The 20,747-nt window shown below is 37.8% G+C and overlaps 1 protein-coding gene across 1 annotated transcript in view; it reads right to left on the bottom strand.

Moving 5' to 3' along the window:
• Nucleotides 1-3,987: 3,987 nt before the first annotated feature.
• Nucleotides 3,988-20,747, bottom strand: part of SYT16 (synaptotagmin 16) — a 246,935-nt gene continuing 230,175 nt past the window's right edge. Inside the window, exon 7 of the mRNA XM_089906271.1 lies at nt 3,988-9,176. Within this exon, the coding sequence (XP_089762397.1) occupies nt 8,863-9,176 (314 nt within the window). The 3' untranslated portion in view covers nt 3,988-8,862. The remainder of the gene's footprint in view (nt 9,177-20,747) is intronic.

Here is a 20,747-nt window from a genome sequence, read left to right as displayed (position 1 = left end):
GAAACACCTAGGAGTGAACCCTAATGTAAACTACGGACTTTGGATGGCAAGAATGTGTCATTGTAGGTTCATCAATAGTACCGAATGTACCTACCCTGGTGCGGGATGTTGATAGTGGGGCGGGATGGGGGCGGGGGGAGGTGTAAGTGTAGGGGAAGGGAGTTACTTTCTGCTCAATTCAGCTGTGAACTTAAAATCGCTAAAAAAATTGTTTATAAATTTTTTTAAAAAGTAAATATATCACAAGCACCATCATGTTTTATTTCCCAAAAATAGAGGTCAAATCTTATTCCAACAGATATTTTTACAGAAATTTCTCAGTCACAATAAAATATGCAAATACTAACTTCTCATTCATAAACTTAAAATAATAGAATCTTCAATAAAATTAAATTAAAAATTCTGGGAAAGACTTTGCGTTTCATAAACTAAAGTTTAACTTGTGGCTGCATTAGTATGGTGGCATAATAAAAGACTGCATCATATTTGGGGATAGTTGTAAATTAATAAACATTATCATGGTCCACAAGGAAATGTGGCAAAATTAGTAAGCCTTGCTGAAGGTGCCAACTATAAAGAACTTGACAGACTCTTGAGAGACACACAGCCCTAGAAAGTGAATGTATTATATGGAATAACTTACATGGAAATGTTCTTTTAGTGTACATGTTCTTCACCAATCAGAGTTTTCATTGGCAGCCTTCTGATACCTTTTCCCAAACACCAAGGTCTTTAGCAAATTAGAGATGTGAACTTTTTGTTATGGATTTTATTATGGACCATCAATTGGGCAACACTAAAAAATTGTCTTCAGTAAGAATTTTTAGGCCACCAAACTTTTTTTTTTTTAACATCTTTATAGGGGTATAATTGCTTTACAACAGTGTGTTAGTTTCTGCTGTATAACAAAGTGAATCAGCTATACATATACATACATCCTCATATCTCCTCCCTCTTGCATCTCCCTCCCTCCCACCCTCCCTATCCCACCACTCTAGGGGGTCACAAAGCACTGAGCTGATCTCCCTGTGCTATGTGGCTGCTTCCCACTAGCTATCTATTTTACATTTGGTAGTATGTATAAGTCCATGCCACTCTCTCACTTCGTCCCAGCTTACCCTTCTCCCTCCCCGTGTCCTCAAGTCCATTCTCTACATCTGCGTCTTTATTCCTGTCCTGCCCCTAGGTTCTTCAGAACCTTTTTTTTTTTTTTAGATTCCCTATATATGTGTTAGCATATGGTATTTGTTTTTCTCTTTCTGACTTACTTCACTCTGTATGACAGACCCTAGGTCCATCCAACTCACTACAAATAACTAAGTTTCTTTTCTTTTTATGGCTGAGTAATATTCTGTTGTATATATGTGCCACATCTTCTTTATCCATTCATCCGATGATGGACACTTAGGTTGTTTCCATCTCCGTGCTATTGTAAATAGAGCTGCAGTGAACATTGTGGTACATGACTCTTTTTGAATTATGGTTTTCTCTGGGTATATGCCCAGTAGTGGGATTGCTGGGTCGTATGGTAGTTCTATTTTAGTTTTTAAGGAACCCCCATACTGTTCTCCATAGTGGCTATATCAATTTACTTTCCCACCAACAGTGCAAGAGTGTTCCCTTTTCTCCACACCCTCTCCAGCGTTTATTGTTTGTAGATTTTTTGATGATGTAGGCCACCAAACATTCTGACTTAACTTACGTGGATTGCGACATGTTTAGTATATATTTGAGATAAATTTTTATGACGTTAAGAATTACAAGCAATAAATCCACTGGAAAAATGCCTAGTTTTGCCTTCTGTTATAAAATTGAAAGCATTAAGAGTTAGATTCACACTGATTTTAAATTCTTTGAGACTAGAAAATAATTATTGGTCCATCTGCCAAGATAGGGACACCCCCAATGTTGACATTTACCCATTTCATAGGATGCCCCAAATGTGCTTAGTATATAACGTCTAAGACAAATTTTAATCAAAAGAAGCAGAGGAGCAAGCAGGTATCTTTGTTCACAGTGTCACCCCTTTATCTGGCAGCCTCTGTCCAGTTCACTTTTTCAAAAAGTACAAGGTAGCCATGCCTTTCAACTATTAAATCACTGAGCTCATAAGAACTGTGTCACATTTGTTTGTATAGACCTAGTGTTCCAGGGTCTAACTTACTGCCTTGCAAAGAGCATTCAATATTCAATTCTAAAAATAAATATATTAAATAAATATTTAGAAACAAAAATGATTATTCGGCTCAAGCTGTTTTCCTCACCTGCTATTCTCCAGCCCCTAGCCCAGAGTCTGGGATATAATGTACTTAATATCTTTTGAATGAATAAATTTTATATAAACTAAAACAATAAAATAGAGCAAGTAGATACTTTAAGGGGAAAATGAAGTAAACAAAAATATTGCATAAGTATGGTGATACCAATGGGAAGACAGCCTTCTCACCGTCTTCAAAGTACAATTGATAACACCATCGTTTGAAGGCATAAAACCCTCACGGAGACACACGAAGGCAGCCTTAGTGAGTTATGGAGAGCAGGTAGCATTGTTTTATTCTATGAGTGTCCCTAGGCCTCCATGCCTGCCTCTGAATTTGTTCTGTTAAGGCTCAAGCTGTTTTACAGGTCTCACAGTGGCTATAAATATAGCTGATTATTGTCTGTGTGTCTAGGATACTGCTTTGTGACCTGAGGGAAACAAAAACAAAGTATCGTAGGAAAGGAAACTCACCTGGAGCCTGCAGGCATCCCCAAAGTCACCTAAACAAAGCCTGAGCAGGCACTCCCTGGCAAAAGCCTTCTATGATGCAGAGAAAAATCAATGTGGAAAAATGTCCAAAGGGGAAGAGGGCAGGCCTGGAGTACTGTTATTGTTGATCCTGTTTGGAGGTTACATATAAAAATATTAGGCTCAGAAGGAACTCTAGAAAGGCTGTCTTCCTGGGTGCCCTGCTGTTCCCCTTTAGTCGGAACCCACAGCTCATGCAGATGTTTCTTTTCTTTTCTTTTTTTTTTTTTTTTGACGTTTCTATTTTAAAAGACTTCCAAAGGTGATGATTCTGTGATCTCCCTTGGTGATCCCCCTGCAATGTGACCAAGGCCTACTCCAAGTCCTGGGTTTCCTAGAGGATTTTTCCAATACATTGAATTGATACATTTCACCTGTTTCCAATAACTCAAAACAAGAAACTTGACTTTTCATGGTACATGATTAGACTAATTGAACAATTGTAGGTTGGTAAGCATTGCTGTTTTTATTGTGACATTGCTTCAAAGTGTAGTCACCGCATTCCAAAAAGATTTTTAAGTCCCGTGCTATCTCAAAGAGACAAGGAAATCCAAAGAATACATTGTGCATTAGCGCAAAACCCTCTTCATATCATTCTCCTTATATCTCAGTTAAACTCTCTTGACTTGCTTTAGGTGGAAGCTCTGACTCTGTCCACATGTTAAGAAGACAGGGGGTGAGTCATCCTCTTGGTAAGAGCTCTTTACATTCTAGATAACTGTTCCTAGAAATCACTCCTCAGCTTTCTCAATACCTGTCCAACCCCTTTAACTTCCCTACGTGCTAAATTATTCCCAACTAAAATCCTTAAGCGATCCTTCTCCAATTTCTTCATGTTTCTCCTTAACTGAGAATCGTAGGACTTGAGTTAACACTTTGGCAATTTGGCAACTTTGGGAATGTGGCCTCACACTTCCCCATCCCAGAAGCCTGCTCAGTTTAAAACCACCGTATGCGTGACTGGTTCAGGGCACCTGGTTATGCCCAACATGAGGAGGTTTGCTGCTGACCACTTCTTCAGATCAAATGTCCACAAAGGCTCTTCTAAGTTCTCAGGAAACTCTCCTCTTAAGGTTTGAACACCAGAGGACAACTGAACACATTCTCTATTACATCAACAAGTCACTCTTAAAAACCATTCTAAAAAAGAGTATCAACCCTGATAGAATTCCTTTGAATTATGACTTCTGAAGGGAAACAGATAAATAATTGGTCCTATTACTTGCCAGTTGAACAGTTAGTTAAGTTTGAATAGCTGCATTATTAGATCTTTAAAATTTTTTACCTATACGTATATAATATGGATATGTAACATAAGCCCAAAAAAAGAATGTTGCCCATTTTGAAAAGAGTGTCAGTATAGTGCCAAAGTATTTATTTTACTTTTCAGATCGAAGTTGAAATAGGTACTCAAGTTGCCATCTTTACCAGCTCTTTTGATGGGAACAAGGTGCTCTGTCCACATGTGAACAGTAGAGAAGAGCTGGGTGTGAGGAGACGCCATGAGTGTGATTTACCAAGATGTGCACAAAAGCACCAGGGTGGATAAAAGATTTGGTCATTATACCTCACTGGGGGTTTATTAAGACTCAGTTTCCTCCATACACCAGGCTTATCCCGGTTGAGGTTGCCCCAAATTCAGACTAGCTTCATGTAGTGTCATTGGTACAGTGGTGAGCAGAGCTACCTTCCAGACTAACTTCATGTGCCTACCCTTTTTAAAGTATCTGAAAATTGTTATTAGTTTTTCTCTAGCATTACTATTACTTTCACTAGAAAGAGAAACAAATCTTAAATGCATTTTTTTAAAGCATGATTGTGAGAGGGCAACACTGAATGGTTACCACATGCCCATCTCTATGCTGTTATTTCATTATTGGAAAAAAAAAAACACAAGATCTTATGAGGTAGGAATTATTTCCATTTTCCAGTTGAATAAACAGGGTCACAGGCTGGCTAAGTAATTTTCTTAAGGCCACACAGTAGGCAAAGTTCATCCAAACCCAGGCTAAGACCATAGCCTGTGCCGACTTCTGAGTTGCGTTAGACCAATTTCATTCTCCCCATCTTAAAGTATTTTCCAGAGTTCCACAAGTTGTGAAAAATGATACTTAATCTAAAATGGCTTTTGGTTTACATTTGTTTACTCTTCTTGCATATATGCAATAGACGCTGGCAGTATCTAGCATATTTATTTATTCTTTAATTCTTCCATACTCATGCTATATAATTTGTTTTATAGTTTTGCCTAACTTTTCTCTTTGGAACACACAAATGATTTTTAATACAGTAAAAAATACTTCTGCCATTTCAGGATTATCTATCATTTGCTTTCATTGTGGATCAAACAGAATGGAATGCTCTTTAGTCACAGTTTACTCAAAGGTAAGAGGAGGGACCACATGCAATTTCTAGCCCTGTTTCTTCACCATTAAAGGATATGCCTGCATTTGGTTTTAAGTCGTCTACGAATAATCTTTTCCTACTCACTTTTTTGATCTTCATGTACTAAGCCCTCTGCTGCAAAAGGACAGCCAGGCTTTTCAGAAACCCCCAGTTCCATGGTCCACACTGAACCATGAATTTGATCAATTCAATGGCTATCAGAGAAGGATTTTCAGGTAACCTGATGGGAGTTTCAACTTAAACAATGCATTACTTGAAAAGAAAAGAGTTTTGGTTGTCAGCTAAGACCATGTGGTACATCCAGGATGTAAAACACAGCGACTGACCGAGACTTGTTAACAATTTATAAAATATTGTGGGTGCTACATGTTGCAAAGGCAGAGGCTGTGTTTCAGGCTCGCTGTAGCACCTAGCACTATGGAGAATACCAACATTTGAGGTCAATATGTCACTGTCATGGAAGGAGTTGCAGAGTGAACAGTGCCTAAAGTGAGCGACAATGCAGTACGATGCTCTCTTTTTCTCTTCCCATCATGGCGGGGATTCTTTCTCAAACTTTGCACAGGTGGAATGCCAGGTCTATTACTTCCAAAGGCATTACAAGCTCTTTTTCTGTTAAGAAAGGCAAGACCTCCCCCCTCATAGTTATGCAACAGGAGCAAAAAGAGGTTCCAAAACAACCGTACATCACACTGGGAGCCAGTGAAGGAGAGAAGTGAGAGCAGGTGCTCGGCTGCCTGGTGAATGGCCCATTTAAAAATTCAACAATAGTCAGAGGGGCGCAGAGAGCGCAAGAGTCACCACCGTGTTTGGGGAAACGGGCACTTCTCGATTCAGTGTAAACTCATTCCCTGAAAGAAGGCACGCTGTAAACCAGCTTTCCATAAACCTAGTGCATCATTTACCCTCCACAATAGTATTTTAAAAGCATTCTCTTCGGGAAAAACTCATGGAAAGAACTACTCAAGCAACAAATATTAGTGCTTCTTCAATTTCGTATGTCCCTATGAGATATTAATTATTAGCTAGATGAAATAGGCAAAAGCAGCTTTAACACAGCAGAAACAACTAATTATCTTTCATAACTCCTTTGAAAAGCAAATGCAGATATAAAAGCTCAAGTGAAAAACATGTTAAGTGCATTGTGTCTAGACTCTGCCAAGAAAATAAGGAAATTTAAGCGCACAAAAAGAAAAGATTTTACTAAACCAGAATTTCAAGTCTATGTAAAAAAATTCACCTCATATTTTGATGTATCTTGTCATTAGCATTTTATATTTATACAATCAGCTTTAGGGTGAACGTTGCTAGATATTCAAGATGTACATGCATCCTACATGGTAAATAGCACCAACATAGTAAAATTATACAAATGAAAAATGCTTTTCAGGCATTCTTCCCTTAAAATTTCTGTAAACTGTATCATAAGCAGACTATTAGAAAGCAGATCAAACACACAAGGATATTTTCACTACACCGGCAGAAAACCTTAGAAATGGTGAGGCAAGGCAGCAGTAAATGAAGTATAGGTGATTATTGGGCTCTATGAGACAAGGGATGCGGCAAAACATTGAGCAGGAAAATATGAGGAGAAAAAATCCAGGCCTGTCTGTACAATAGATGCAGATTTTTTCAAATGTAAATTTTAAAGTGAATGCTGCTTTTATGTCACTGCAGAAAGGAAAGCATAACAAGGCTGCTCTGCTTCCCTTTAAGCACAGGCGCATAAAGAGAGTAAGGGATGTGAAAAGCCAATTCTTTGTGCTGCTACTTAATCAATTGCATTCAGTTCTGCTCCATGACACAGCCGCACTGCAAAGACCACTCAGCAGTTAATGGATATGATGTTGCAGAAGCACTTTGAGGTCTTCCAAAGCAAAGTAGGGGAAAACCCCAAAGGAGCATGGTTTTACTACTTATTCCCAATAACTGAGCAGCATTATATCCGAAACTCCCACGCCCTGAAAAGAAATTAAGATATTCGTTTATTTTTCTAATTCTGATTCTTCCATATGAAATCACTTCTTTCAAAAGCTTCAAATCAGGGTCGAGTTATCCTGTGTCTTAGTCTGGGCTTGTCAGGATAACCGTTACATGCTGTAAGGAATAAATATGTGCTTCAAGTGTTACAGCCTACGTTTACAATCTGTCAAAATGTAGAACTGAGGAGGAGTTATGTGTTTTTAACTGTATACATCCATCACTAGCTATCACTCTTCCCACAGACAGCAAAAAGTCAACAATGAAACATAAAAGCTAAAAATAAGTGACAGCAATTGCTCAGAAGAGCTGCACATGGGGCTCAGTGTTACATGTACACACATTCCTTCCCTTTTCTTATTACTGCCAATTTAAAGTAATTGAAATTAAGGGCTCAGATCTAAGAAAATAAACATGCACTGCATAAAAATGTAAAAAGTCAGTTAGAAGTAAAATTTCATGCTCATAACCATACATGATCAGTGTTCTAAATGGCACGTGCCCAAAATGCAAGTAGTGACTAATATATGTTGCTGCAAATACCACGAAAAAAATGACAATTATAGGCACTTCAAATGCTCAAAGAATAATTAGGGTCGTTGCTTACAAACTGAAAATATTCTTCATTCACAGGTGTTATAGCACGTTCATTTCTAAGAGTCAATCAAATCAACATTTATTAAAGATCCATTGTATATAATTTGCTATGCTCTGATGATGGAAAATATGGCATTAAAAAAGTATGGTTTACATGCAAACACAGAATCAAAATATATGTATGAGTGAGTATATTGTACTGAATATAGAAAAAGCATAATCTAGAAGGAGAACACTAGATTCAGAAAAATCAATACCTCCATGACTTAATAGGTTTTTCGGTTTTCTTCTCATTCTGTAAGAATTTATTAGGTGAGAAAAACAGCATAAAAACCTAGAAAGTTTTAATTTTGAAATCTTACATACTCAAAAGGAGACAAGTTGTCTTACATCAGTAGTTTTCGAATTCTTTTTTAGTTTCAAAACGGGTCACCTAACCAAATCTCATAGGAAACCACAATATATAAGTGAGATAAACGAAGAGTATTTAATTCATACAAATTTGCTTTATAAGTGTAAGTTTTTAACACTTATTTGTTAGGCAAATAAATGAAGGTTTTTTTATAAAGAGAAAAACATGAAATAGGGGATTATGGATGACAGCTACATTCTTCTATGAACCTCGGCGTCAGGTTCATTTCTGTATTTTGGAGTATTTTGCCCCATACTAAGAAAATTCTGATTCCTACACACAAGTGGTTACAAACAGTAACTTTTAACATCTCCCTTGCAATCGAAGGGAGCAGAGACAGCCAGAGAAGCTTCATTCCATAGCCTGAACCAAAATTTAATAATATATTAACAGAAATTAACTCAACATCATTCATCTCAACTACAATAACATTTCCAATAAAGTATACTCGACAGTGCATATGCGCTTTTTAAAAAAATTACAGTATTTAAATCCAAATCAAACCTTTGAGAAACCCAAAGATCCCTCCACCCCCAGAATGTCCTAGGGTCTAATAGAATCCAATCCCTACTTAAAGCCTGTCTTTAAAAAAAGCCTGCCAGCAAGCACTGAGTTGGTATCAGTACTCAAAACACGGGTCACCAGGGTAGGTATGGCCCACAAACACCTCTTGGCAAACCTAGGATTCGAGTAAAGTGTGCCACCTGCAGACCTGCTGCCCTTTGGTTTCCTTCATTTCCTCCCAATGGTCTTGCTCCTCCCCTCCACTACTGTTTTGACCCAGAGCAATCCAACCAATCATCTCTTTACGCTTCATGGTACGCCTGTTATACACAGAAATCACCAACGTAACGTCAGAGAGCTGAAAGAGGGCCACCTGGAAAACAAAGGTCTCCTTATAGACAGGATTGGGCTGACCACGTCGGATGGAGGTCTTGCAGCGGGACATCTCTTGACCCACAGAACTGAGAAGAAAGAGCTTTCCATATGTATCTGAGGAAACAATGGAAATGAGAAAACATCAGTGCCTTCCGTTTTGCTAGTTTAATTGCAATATCTACACGGGCTGTACATTTTTCCTTTTTAACATACTGAGCAGCATCTTTAGGCCTGGAACTTGCTGTAGGACTAACACATCTTACATGAGCTCTTCAGGAAAGGGATTATTACCTTTATGCTTAATGTTTCATGCGGCCCACCACGGGGCACCTTGCTGATGTTCATTAGAAGCTCTGTATGTGCAAGGGTATGTACATGCATGGGCACATGTGCAATGGTATTTGTGGACATGCACAGTTCTTCATCCACATTTTATTTATGTAACTATAAATATACATTTTGCTCTATGTGTCTTTCTTTTCATTGTCAAAGGGCTGTTTATGCCTAAAGAGTCTCTTCTCTTCTCATTCTCTACATATTCTTTGGACCATGTTATCCACTCAGTGACAACTACCAGATCTGTATCTCTGGCCTAGACGTCCCTCCCAAGCTCAAGATCTAACTGGATATCATACTTCTTCTTGTGGAAATCCCATCTCACGCTCATCACGTCTCCAACCCTTAAAAACTTGCTGTTTTAGTATCCTCCAGCCCTGTGAATGGTAGCATCACCTGCTCAAGTGCCCAAGTCAGAACTCAGGACGGCATCTTTGACTAGACTGGCTTCCTTACCCCTAGTCCAGTCAATCAACCACCAAGTTCTGTTGATTCTACCTCCTCAATAGCTCCCAAATCCACCCACTTCCTTGTATCCCAATGCCACTGAACTCTCAGTGTACACCATCAGCTCAGGTCACCAGCATTTCCCACTTGCATTACTGCAAGTTTCTTCACTGATCTCCACTCACTGAATTGTCAGAGGGGTCTTTGTAAACTGCAGATCTGGTTGCATCACTCTCCCTAATAAACAAAGACTAAACCTTCAATACATCCCACTAGTCTCAGGATAAAAGCTAAATTTCTCGGTATAGACCACATACCCTGACACTTTTATCTTCCAGTTTCATTATGCACCACCATTGCCTTTATACACTGCATCCCCACTACACTGAATACCTAATCCTTCCAACCCACTCTGCTGTCTTTCCCTTTCACTTCTGCATAAGCTATACATGCCCTGATATCCCGAATGATATCTACCTTCACGTGACTTCTATTCATTAGTTTAGTTTGGATGTCATCTTATCCTGGAATCTTTGCTGACCACTTGCCCCCATGCTGACCATCTGTGGGCTCCACCAAAATCTAGTTTTAGCCTCTCTCAGCACTTATTACCCAGTATTTCCATTGCCTGCTTACTTGTCTGCAAAACTGTCAGTTCCCAGATGGGAGAAAGAGAGACTGCCCTGTTTACCACTGTACCCCCGTGCCTGGGGTAATGCCTAACATGTGGTAGACACTCAGTAAATATTAAATATTTTGTAATGAATGTCTATGACCAGCCAGGAGGCTCAACTTTCTTTTTTCTTTTGGACTTAAGTTTTCAAACTTGCAAAATGGAGCTAAACCCCTCATTTTATAACCCCTGCACTAGAATGCCATGAGATGGTGACTAGCATCATAGGTTTAGTCATTTATAGAAAGTAAGTACTAACATAGTCTATTGCTTTTACTAAAATTCCTGAATGGATAATTACAAAGAAAATTATATCCTAAGAAAATTCTATTTTTATTAAAATCATTTATCAATTTCTTGACTTACTCTTAACTACAGATTTTACCACTAATTTATGTGTCCTATCCTTTAAAAAAAAATCTACAAGTTCCGGTGTTTCCCGAATTTTATCATTCTGTACATTCTGTTCAGTGCAGGCTAAATGCTGATTAGTGTTTACTGCTCACTTTCCCACCTAACAACCAGTCAAACTTTTTAAAGTGTAAACCCAGAGCTCTGTAATTTACTGTTCTCCACAAGAGCATTGTAAGATAGGAAACAAATTACAACCTGCAGTTTTCTTTCTTTGTTGATCTTTTTCTTTTCTGGTTTGATATGTTATTTTATGCAGTTATCTGCTGAGAAACACAAGGTGTGAAATTACACTTCAGGTGTGAAAAACACTCCTCTGTCTCAAAAACAGGGCTCTCCACTCTTCAAACTACTCTATGGAAAAAGCTGTCAGAAAACCAACAATGGGGGAGTGAACTTGTGTTTCTGCAGCTGGACAGCTACACAATTCCTGTAGGAAAGGTTCAATCCAGTCACCAAACTGGTCTGGCAATTCTGCTACCAGTTATGGCAGTGAAAATTGAATCAATCTTTCAGACAAAGACCTGCTCATTTCACAAAGAGAGCAATTTCCAGCTTTATCCTGTCAGAAGATCATTTTCTAATTATGAGAAAGGCTACTTACTCCCAAACCACCATCAATGAAGCTGAATTGTACCTGTATGACAAAAGGGGGAAATAATAATTTTATAAACAATCCAGTCTGAGGACACCTGACCAGAAGAAGAGAAATGTTGCTGATCATTCCAGCTCAAAAGGGGAACCTTTTATTGGCTGTAATAATGTGCTTAATTCTTAGTGACCCAGGGCTGTGCCCAGAAAATTCGACTTGTGAGGAATAGTGGGGAGTAAGGCTGGTGTCTTTGGGGGTTCAATGACTTAATCTGATGAGCACCAGTCAGAATGGAAGAGAAAGAGTCAAGTAAATATGCAACTTACGTGAGCTCTGTTTTAATTCTTTGGAATTGATAATACTTGCTGCAGAGCACCACCGAGTAGTATTTTTTTTTAATTAAAACAGAAAGTCATAAAAATTATAATCATCCCCATCAGTTCACTCAGTCCCATGTAATTAATTTTTTTAGCACTTTTATGAATTCATCAGTTTTCCATTAGAGTTCTGAAAATGCTTATTGATTCAGTTCACCAGTATAGTCAGTTCACCAGTATAGTCAGTTACCAGAAACCTGTACTTGTCAGAGTCTTTTCCATGAATTCCTTGAAGATGAAACCCTTTTACAGGAACATTTTTGCAAAAGCATCACAGTATACCCAGAACTGTCTGTAAATGACAAAAGACTTAAAAACGACCATGGTTAAAGATTTGATGAAAGTTCATAATAATGCAATTGACAAGGAAATATAGTTATTTCTGAATTATACATTTTAAAGTATTAACTAGAATTATGACTTATAACATTATACCAGAACATATAAGATTTTCAGAAATTTCATGTAATATCTAAAACATTTATATTAACATATTTCCACAAATATCTCAAGGATAGTATTAGTTGTTTTTTGTTTGTTAGTGTTTTTATACTGCAGGTTCTTATTAGTCATCAATTTTATACACATCAGTGTATACATGTCAATCCCAATCGCCCAATTCAGCACACCACCATCCCCACCCCACCACGGTTTTCCCCACTTGGTGTCCATACGTTTGTTCTCTACATCTGTGTCTCAACTTCTGCCCTGCAAACTGGTTCATCTGTACCATTTTTCTAGGTTCCACATATATGCGTTAATATACGATATTTGTTTTTCTCTTTCTGACTTACTTCACTCTGTATGACAGTCTCTACATCCATCCATGTCTCAACAAATGACTCAATTTCGTTCCTTTTTATGGTTAATATTTCATTGTATATATGTACCACAACTTCTTTATCCATTCATCTGTCAACGGGCATTTAGGTTGCTTCCATGACTTGGCTATTGTAAATAGTGCTGCAATGAACATTGGGGTGCATGTGTCTTTTAGAACTACGGTTTTCTCTGGGTATATGCCCGGTAGTGGGATTGCTGGATCATATGGTAATTCTATTTTTAATTTTTTAAGGAACCTCCATACTGTTCTCCATAGTGGCTGTATCAATTTACATTCCCACCAACAGTGCAAGAGGGTTCCCTTTTCTCCACACTCTCCAGCATTTGTTGTTTATAGATTTTCTGATGAAGCCCATTCTAACTGGTGTGAGGTGATACCTCATTGTAGTTTTGACTTGCATTTCTCTAGTAATTAGTGATGTTGAGCAGCTTTTCATGTGCTTCACGGCTATCTGTATGTCTTCTTGGAGAAATGTCTATTTGGGTCTTCCGCCAGTCTTTGGATTGGGTTGTTTGTTTTTTTAATATTGAGCTGCATGAGCTGTTTATATATTTTGGAGATTAATCCTTTGTCCACTGATTCGTTTGCAAATATTTTCTCCCATTCTGAGGGTTGTCTTTTCATCTTGTTTATGGTTTCCTTTGCTGTGCAAAAGCTTTGAAGTTTCATTAGGTCCCATTTATTTATTTTTCTTTTTATTTCCATTACTCTAGGAGGTGGGTCATAAAAGATCTTCCTGTGATTATGTCAAACAGTGTTCTTCCTATGCTTTCCTCTAAGAGTTTTATAGTGTCCAGTCTTACATTTAGGTCTCGAATCCAGTTTGAGTTTATTTTTGTGTATGGTGTTAGGGAGTGTTCTAATTTCATTCTTTTACATGTAGCTGTCTGGTTTTCCCAGCACCACTTATTGAAGAGACTGTCTTTTCTCCATTGTATATCTTTGCCTCCTTTGTCATAGATTAGTGGACCATAGGTGCGTGGGTTTAGCTCTGGGCTTTCTATCTTGTTCCATTAATCTATGTTTCTGTTTTTGTGCCAGTACCATATTGTTTGATTACTGTAGCTTTGTAGTATAGTCTGAAGTCAGGGAGTCTGATTCCTCCAGCTCCATTTCTTTCCCTCAAGACTGCTTTGGCTATTCGGGGTCTTTTATGTCTCCATACAAATTTTAAGACTTTTTGTTCTAGTTCCATAAAAACTGCCATTGGTAATTTGATAGGGATTGCATTGAATCTGTAGATTGCTTTGGGTAGTAGAGTCATTTTCACAATACTGATTCTTCCAATCCAAGAACATGGTATATCTCTCCATCTGTTGGTATCATCTTTAATTTCTTTCATCAGTGTCTTATAGTTTTCCGCATACAGGTCTTTTGTCTCGCTAGGTAGGTTTATTCCTAGGTATTTTATTCTTTTTGTTGCAATGGTAAATGGGAGTGTTTCCATAATTTCTGTTTCAGATTTTTCATCATTAAAGTATAGGAATGCAGGAGATTTCAGTGCATTAATTTTGTATCCTGCAACTTTGCCAAATTCATTGATTAGCTCTAGTAGTTTTCTGGTGGCATTTTTAGGATTCTCTATGTATAGTATCATGTCATCTGCAAACAGTGACAGTTTTACTTCTTCTTTTCCAATTTGTATTCCTTTCATTGCTTTTTCTTCTCTGATTGCCATGGCTAGGACTTCCAAAACTATGTTGAATAATAGTGGTGAGAGCAGACGTCCTTGTCTCGTTCCTGACCTTAGAGGAAACGCTTTCAGTTTTTCACCATTGAGAATGATGTTTTCTGTGGGTTTGTCATATATGGCCTTTATTATGTTGAGGTAGGTTCCCTCTATGCCCACTTTCTGGAGAGTTTTTATCAAGAATGGGTGTCGAAAAAAAAAAAAAAAAAAAAAAGAATGGGTGTCGAATTTTGTCAAAAGCTTTTTCTGCATCTCTTGAGATGATCATATGGTTTTTATTCTTCAATTTGTTAATATGGTGTATCTCATTGATTGATTTGCATATATTGAAGAATCCTTGCATCCCTGGGATAAATCCCACTTGACCGTGGTCTATGATCCTTTTAATGTGTTGTTGGATTCTGTTTGCTAGTATTTTGTTGAGGATTTTTGCATCCATATTCATCAGTGATATTGGTCTGTAATTTTCTTTTTTTGTAGTATCTTTGTCTGGTCTTGGTATCAGGGTGATGGTGGCCTCATAGAATGAGTTTGGGAGTGTTCCTTCCCCTGCAATTTTTTGGAAGAGTTTGAGAAGGATGGGTGTTAGCTCTTCTCTAAATGTTTGACAGAATTCACCTGTGAGGCCATCTGGTCCTGGACTTTCGTTGTTGGAAGATTTTTAATCACAGTTTCAATTTCATTACTTGTGATTGGTCTGTTCATATTTTCTGTTTCTTCATGGTTCAGTCTTGGAAGGTTATGCCTTTCTAAGAATTTGTCCATTTCTTCCAGGTTGTCCATTTTATTGGCAGAGAGTTCTGTGGTGTCTGTTTTAACCTCTTCTTTTGCATTTCTAATTTTATTGATTTGAGTCCTCTCCCTATTTTTCTTGATCAGTCTGGCTAATGGTTTATCAATTTTGTTGATCTTCTCAAAGAACCAGCTTTTAGTTTTATTGATCTTTGCTGTTGTTTTCTTTGTTCCTATTTATTTCTGCTCTGATCTTTATGATTTCTTTCCTTCTGCTAATTTTGGGTTTTGTTTGTTCTTCTTTCTCTAGTTCCTCTAGGTGTAAGGTTAGATTGTTTACTTGAGATTTTTCTTGTTTTCTTGAGGTAGGCTTGTATAGCTATAAACTTCCCTCTTAGAACTGCTTTTGCTGCATCCCATAGGTTTTGGATTGTCGTGTTTTCATTGTCATTTGTCTCTAGGTATTGATTTCCTCTTTGATTTCTTCAGTGATCTCTTGGTTATTTAGTAACGTATTGTTTAGCCTCCATGTGTTTACGTTTTTTTCCCTGTAATTCATTTCTAATCTCATAGCATTGTGGTCAGAAAAGATGCTTGATATGATTTCAATTTTCTTAAATTTACTGAGGCTTGATTTGTCACCCAAGATGTCATCTATCCTGGAGAATGTTCCGTGCGCACTTGAGAAGAAAGTGTAATCTGCTGTTTTTGGATGGAATGTCCTATAAATATTAATTAAATCTATCTGGTCTATTGCGTCATTTAAAGCTTCTGTTTCCTTATTAATTTTCTGTCTGGATGATCTGTCCATTGGTGTAAGTGAGGTGTTAAAGTCCCCCACTATTATTGTATTGCTGTCGATTTCCTCTTTTATAGCCATTAGCAGTTGCCTTATGTATTGAGGTGCTCCTATGTTGGGTGCATATATATTTATAATTGTTATATCTCCTTCTTGGATTGATCCCTTGATCGTTATGTAGTGTCCTTCCTTGTCTCTTGTAACATTCTTTATTTTAAAGTCTATTTTATCTGATATGAGTATAGCTACTCCAGCTTTCTTTTGATTTCCATTTGCATGGAATATCTTTTTCCATCCCCACTTTCAGTCTGCATATGTCCCTAGGTCTGAAGTGGGTCTCTTGTAGACAGAATATAGATGGGTCTTGTTTTTGTATCCATTCAGCAAGTCTGTGTCTTTTGGTTGGAGCATTTAATCCATTCACGTTTAAGGTAATTATCGATATGTATGTTCCTATGACCATTTTCTTAATTGTTTCAGGTTTGTTTTTGTAGGTCCTTTTCTTCTCTTGTGTTTCCCACTTAGAGAAGTTCCTTTAGCATTTGTTGTAGAGCTGCTTTGGTGGTGATGAATTCTATTAGCTTTTGTTTGTCTGTAAAGCTTTTGATTTCTCCATGGAATCTGAATGTGATCCTTGCTGGGTAGAGTAATCTTGGTTGTAAATTCTTCCCTTTCATCATTTTAAGTATATCATGACACTCCCTTCTGGCTTGTAGAGTTTCTGGTGAGAAATCAGCTGTTAACCTTATGGGAGTTCCCTTGTATGTTATTTGTCATTTTTCCCTTGCTGCTTTCAGTAATTTTTCTTTGTCTTTAATTTATGCCAGTTTGATTACTGTGTGTCTTGGCGCGTTTCTCCTTGGGTTTATCCTTTATGGGATTCTCTGTGCTTCCTGGACTTAGGTAGCTATTTCCTTTCCCATGTTAGGGAAGTTTTTGACTATAATCTCTTCAAATATTTTCTCTGGTCCTTTTTCTCTCTCTTCTCCTTCTGGGACCCCTATAATGCGAATGTTGTTGCATTTAATGTTGTCTCAGAAGTCTCTTAGGCTGTCTTCAGTTCTTTTCATTCTTTTTTCTTTAGTCTGTTACACAGCAGTGAACTCCACCATTCTGTCTTCCAGGTCACTTATCCGTTCTTCTGACTCAGTTATTCTGCTATTGATTCCTTCTAGTGTAGTTTTCATTTCAGTTATTGTATTGTTCATTTCTGTTTGTTTGTTCTTTAACTCTTCTAGGGCTGTGTTAAACATTTCTTGCATCTTCTCGATCTTTGCCTCCAGTCTTTTTCCGAGGTCCTGGATCATCTCCACTATCATCATTCTGAATTCTTTTTCTGGAAGGTTGCCTATCTCCACTTCATTTAGTTGTTTTTCTGGGGGTTTATCTTGTTCTTTCTTCTGGTACATAGCCCTCTGCCTTTTCATCTTGTCTATCTTTCTGTGAATGTGGTTTTTGTTCCACAGGCTGCAGGATTGTAGTTCTTGCTTCTGCTGTCTGCCCTCTGGTGAATGAGGCTATCTAAGAGGCTTGATGGGAGGGACTGGTGGTGGGTAGAGCTGACTCTTGCTTTGGTGCGCAGAGCTCAGTAAAACTCTAATCCACTTGACTGTTGATGGGTGGGTCTGGGTTCCCTCCCTGTTGCTTGTTTAGCCTGAGGCAACCCAACACTGGAGCCTACCTGGGCTCTTTGGTGGGGCTAATGACAGACTCTAGGAGGGCTCATGCCAAGGAATACTTCCCAGAACTTCTACTGCCAGTGTCCTTGTCCCTACGGTGAGCCACAGCCCACCCCCTGGCCTCTGCAGGAGACCCTCAAACACTAGCAGGTAGGTCTGGTTCAGTCTCCCCTGGGGTCACTGCTCCTTCCCCTGGGTCCCGATACACATACTACTTTGTGTGTGTCCCCGAAGAGTGGAGTCTCTGTTTCTCCCAGTCCTGTCGAAGTTCTGCAATCAATTCCCACTAGGCTTCCAAGTCTGATTCTCTAGGAATTCCTCCTCCCATTGCCGGACCCCCAGGTTGCGAAGTCTGACATGGAGCTCAGAACTCTCACTCCAGTGGGTGGACTTCTGTGGTATAAATGTTCTCCAGTCTTGTGAGTCACCCACCCACCAGTTATGGGATTTGATTTTACTGTGATTGCTCCCCTCCTACCATCTCATTGTGGCTTCTCCTTTGTCTTTGGATGTGGGGTATCTTTTCCGGTGAGTTCCAGTGTCTTCCTGTCAATGATTGTCCAGCAGCTAGTTGTGATTCTGGTGTTCTCGCAAGAGGGAGTGAGAGCATGCCCTTCTACTCCGCCATCTTGGTTCCTCCTCCCACCGAGCAGTATTTATTTTCTGCTGATGATTCAGATGCCTCTTGGTGTCAAAACCATCAACAACAGGCTGAATGGGTCCCAATCCCTAGATCGTCCTGGATGCTGTTCTTCTGACCCAGCCTGCCAACTGCTCTATGGGTCACTTGTCTCTTTCTCCATAAAGGAAGATACCACATGCACCAAAAAAATTATGACAGTAAAATATCTCCAATATATCATGGCACAAAATTATGTCATTTGGGACTCAGAAGTCATTTTTCCAAAGAAACAATATAATACCTAACTATTTAACTAACCACAATAGTTAGTTAAATAGCTCATACAAGACACCTGCCAGTGGGCAGCATGACGGTCTACCAATTGTAATAGACTCAGCCTCGGGGAGGGGGTGGGAGTGTGGCACCACGATTCTCTGGGTAAGGGAAAGAATTTGGTCATTTAACCTCCCCTTAGCTTCTAATGTATTCATAATTATAAAATATTTTCAACATACATAAGAGAGAATAATAGTACACATACCCAAGTATGCAGACTTGTGATATTTAGCATTTGTTGTATTTACTATGGACCTTTTTGCTTTTTGTTTGATTTTTAGGAAATAAAGTGTTATAATTGAAGATCCTTGAGTATCCCTCCTAGATCCTGTTTGGTTTCCTCTATCACTAAAGGTAATTCCTCGCCTGGATTTGCAGCTCATCATCTTCATGTATGTTTTTAGACTTTCACTATATAAATAGCTGTAAATAAAGATATCCAAAATACACTTAACAGTATCCTGCACATTTAAGAAGTATTTAATGTTTTACTGTATGTCCTCCCAAAACTTGCCTTTTTTGCATTCAGCATTAAATTTTTTATATTACCTATATTATATATACACCTGTGATTCAAGTACCGTATAATGTTCCAGTATATTAATAAACCACAATTTATTCATAATCTTAATTAATGGACATTTTAATTGCTTATAATAACCAAGAAGTGAAAAGATTTCAGTGAACATTTTTCTATATTTTACATTGTACCAATATTTGAGAATTTCTCTAATACATACCTAGGAGTAGATTACTGGCTCTTTACAAATTCTAGAGACAAAATCTTGTTATTTTTATTGCTAATATCTTCTCCCTGCCTGTAACTTATCCTTTTCCTCTGTGTAGTAACTTCTGTAGTATAAATGCTTTAAGTTTTTGTGGAGTCATATTTATCAATGTTTTTTTTTTTCAGTTGACATATTTTAAAAAATTGTTTAAGAAATCCTACCCAAACCCAACAGTCTTCCACATTTCTCCTATGAGTCTTAAGAGTTTGTTTTCCACATCTGATCTTTAATCCACCTTAAACTGATCTTTGTGTGTGGTATAAAGTAGGGATCTAATTATTTTTTCCTATATGGGAAGCATTATTCATTTAATAGCCCATTATCTCCCAGCTGATTTGTAATATAATGTCGATCAGATATCGTGTCCAGCTTTAGTGTCCTTCCCCTAACTTGATAATATTTATCATTTTAGAATATATTTTGATCTGCTCAGTAGAATCCTTCTATCATCTTTCTAAAAGCTATTTTAGTTATTTTAAGCTCTTGCTTCATTTAATTGGCTCTTGCATATGAATTTGAGAATCAGTTTGTCAAACTCTTTTTTTAAAAAGAAAAAAAAAATACACCAAAAAAAATCTGTGGGGATTTTGATTGGGATCATACTGGGTATATAGATTAACTTGGGGAAAGCTGTTATTTTCACAATATAGATTATTCTAAACAATGAACATGGTTTATCTATTTAGTTTTCTTTTGTGTCTTTCAAACAGTGTTGTGATTTTAAAAATAATTTTCTTACTTATCTTTTATTAATGTTATCCTTTGGTACCATAGGTACTGTTACTTTTGTAAATATCCATGTGTTAAAACTCCACTTTCTAACTGTCCTTGACGTATTAGAAAACAAGTTTGTATTTAAAAGAATGTTATTAGTTTAAAATTGTAGGGGTTTTTGTATTTTTAATGTAGACAATCATATTTTCTACAAATAATGGCAGTTTTGTTTCCTCCTCTCAAGCTTTAATTTTTATTTCTTTTTCTTATTCTACTGAATTGCCTTGAGTTTCCAGTCTAATGCTAAGTGAGAGTGATGCCAGTGGCAACCCTTACTTCATTCTTGACTTTAAGGGGATTTCAGGGTTAAGAATGATGGCTAGTGTCTATTTTCTTAAAACACCCACTATCAAGGTTAAGCAAGTTCCCTTCCATAACACAAACTAGTTGTTGATATTTAATACCATTTCTACCTTTCTAAGCTCTTTCCCTTATGAAACATAAAATTACATTCCCCTGAATCTCTTGCAGTAAGATCCCAGTTAGAGTCCACTAATGAAAGCAACTTGTATGAGACTGGAAAGTAGAAGGAAAGCATTGCCACAGCCCTCTAGTCCCAGTTGCAGGCATGTGTACAGGCATTAG

This window comes from Delphinapterus leucas, chromosome 2 (assembly GCF_059928025.1).
Source record: "Delphinapterus leucas isolate spDelLeu-1000000601 "Yukka" chromosome 2, BTC_Dleu_Yukka2, whole genome shotgun sequence".
Classification (NCBI taxonomy): domain Eukaryota; kingdom Metazoa; phylum Chordata; class Mammalia; order Artiodactyla; family Monodontidae; genus Delphinapterus; species Delphinapterus leucas.
Note: the sequence above shows the minus strand (reverse complement) of the source record. Positions and strands in the feature narration are given on the sequence as shown.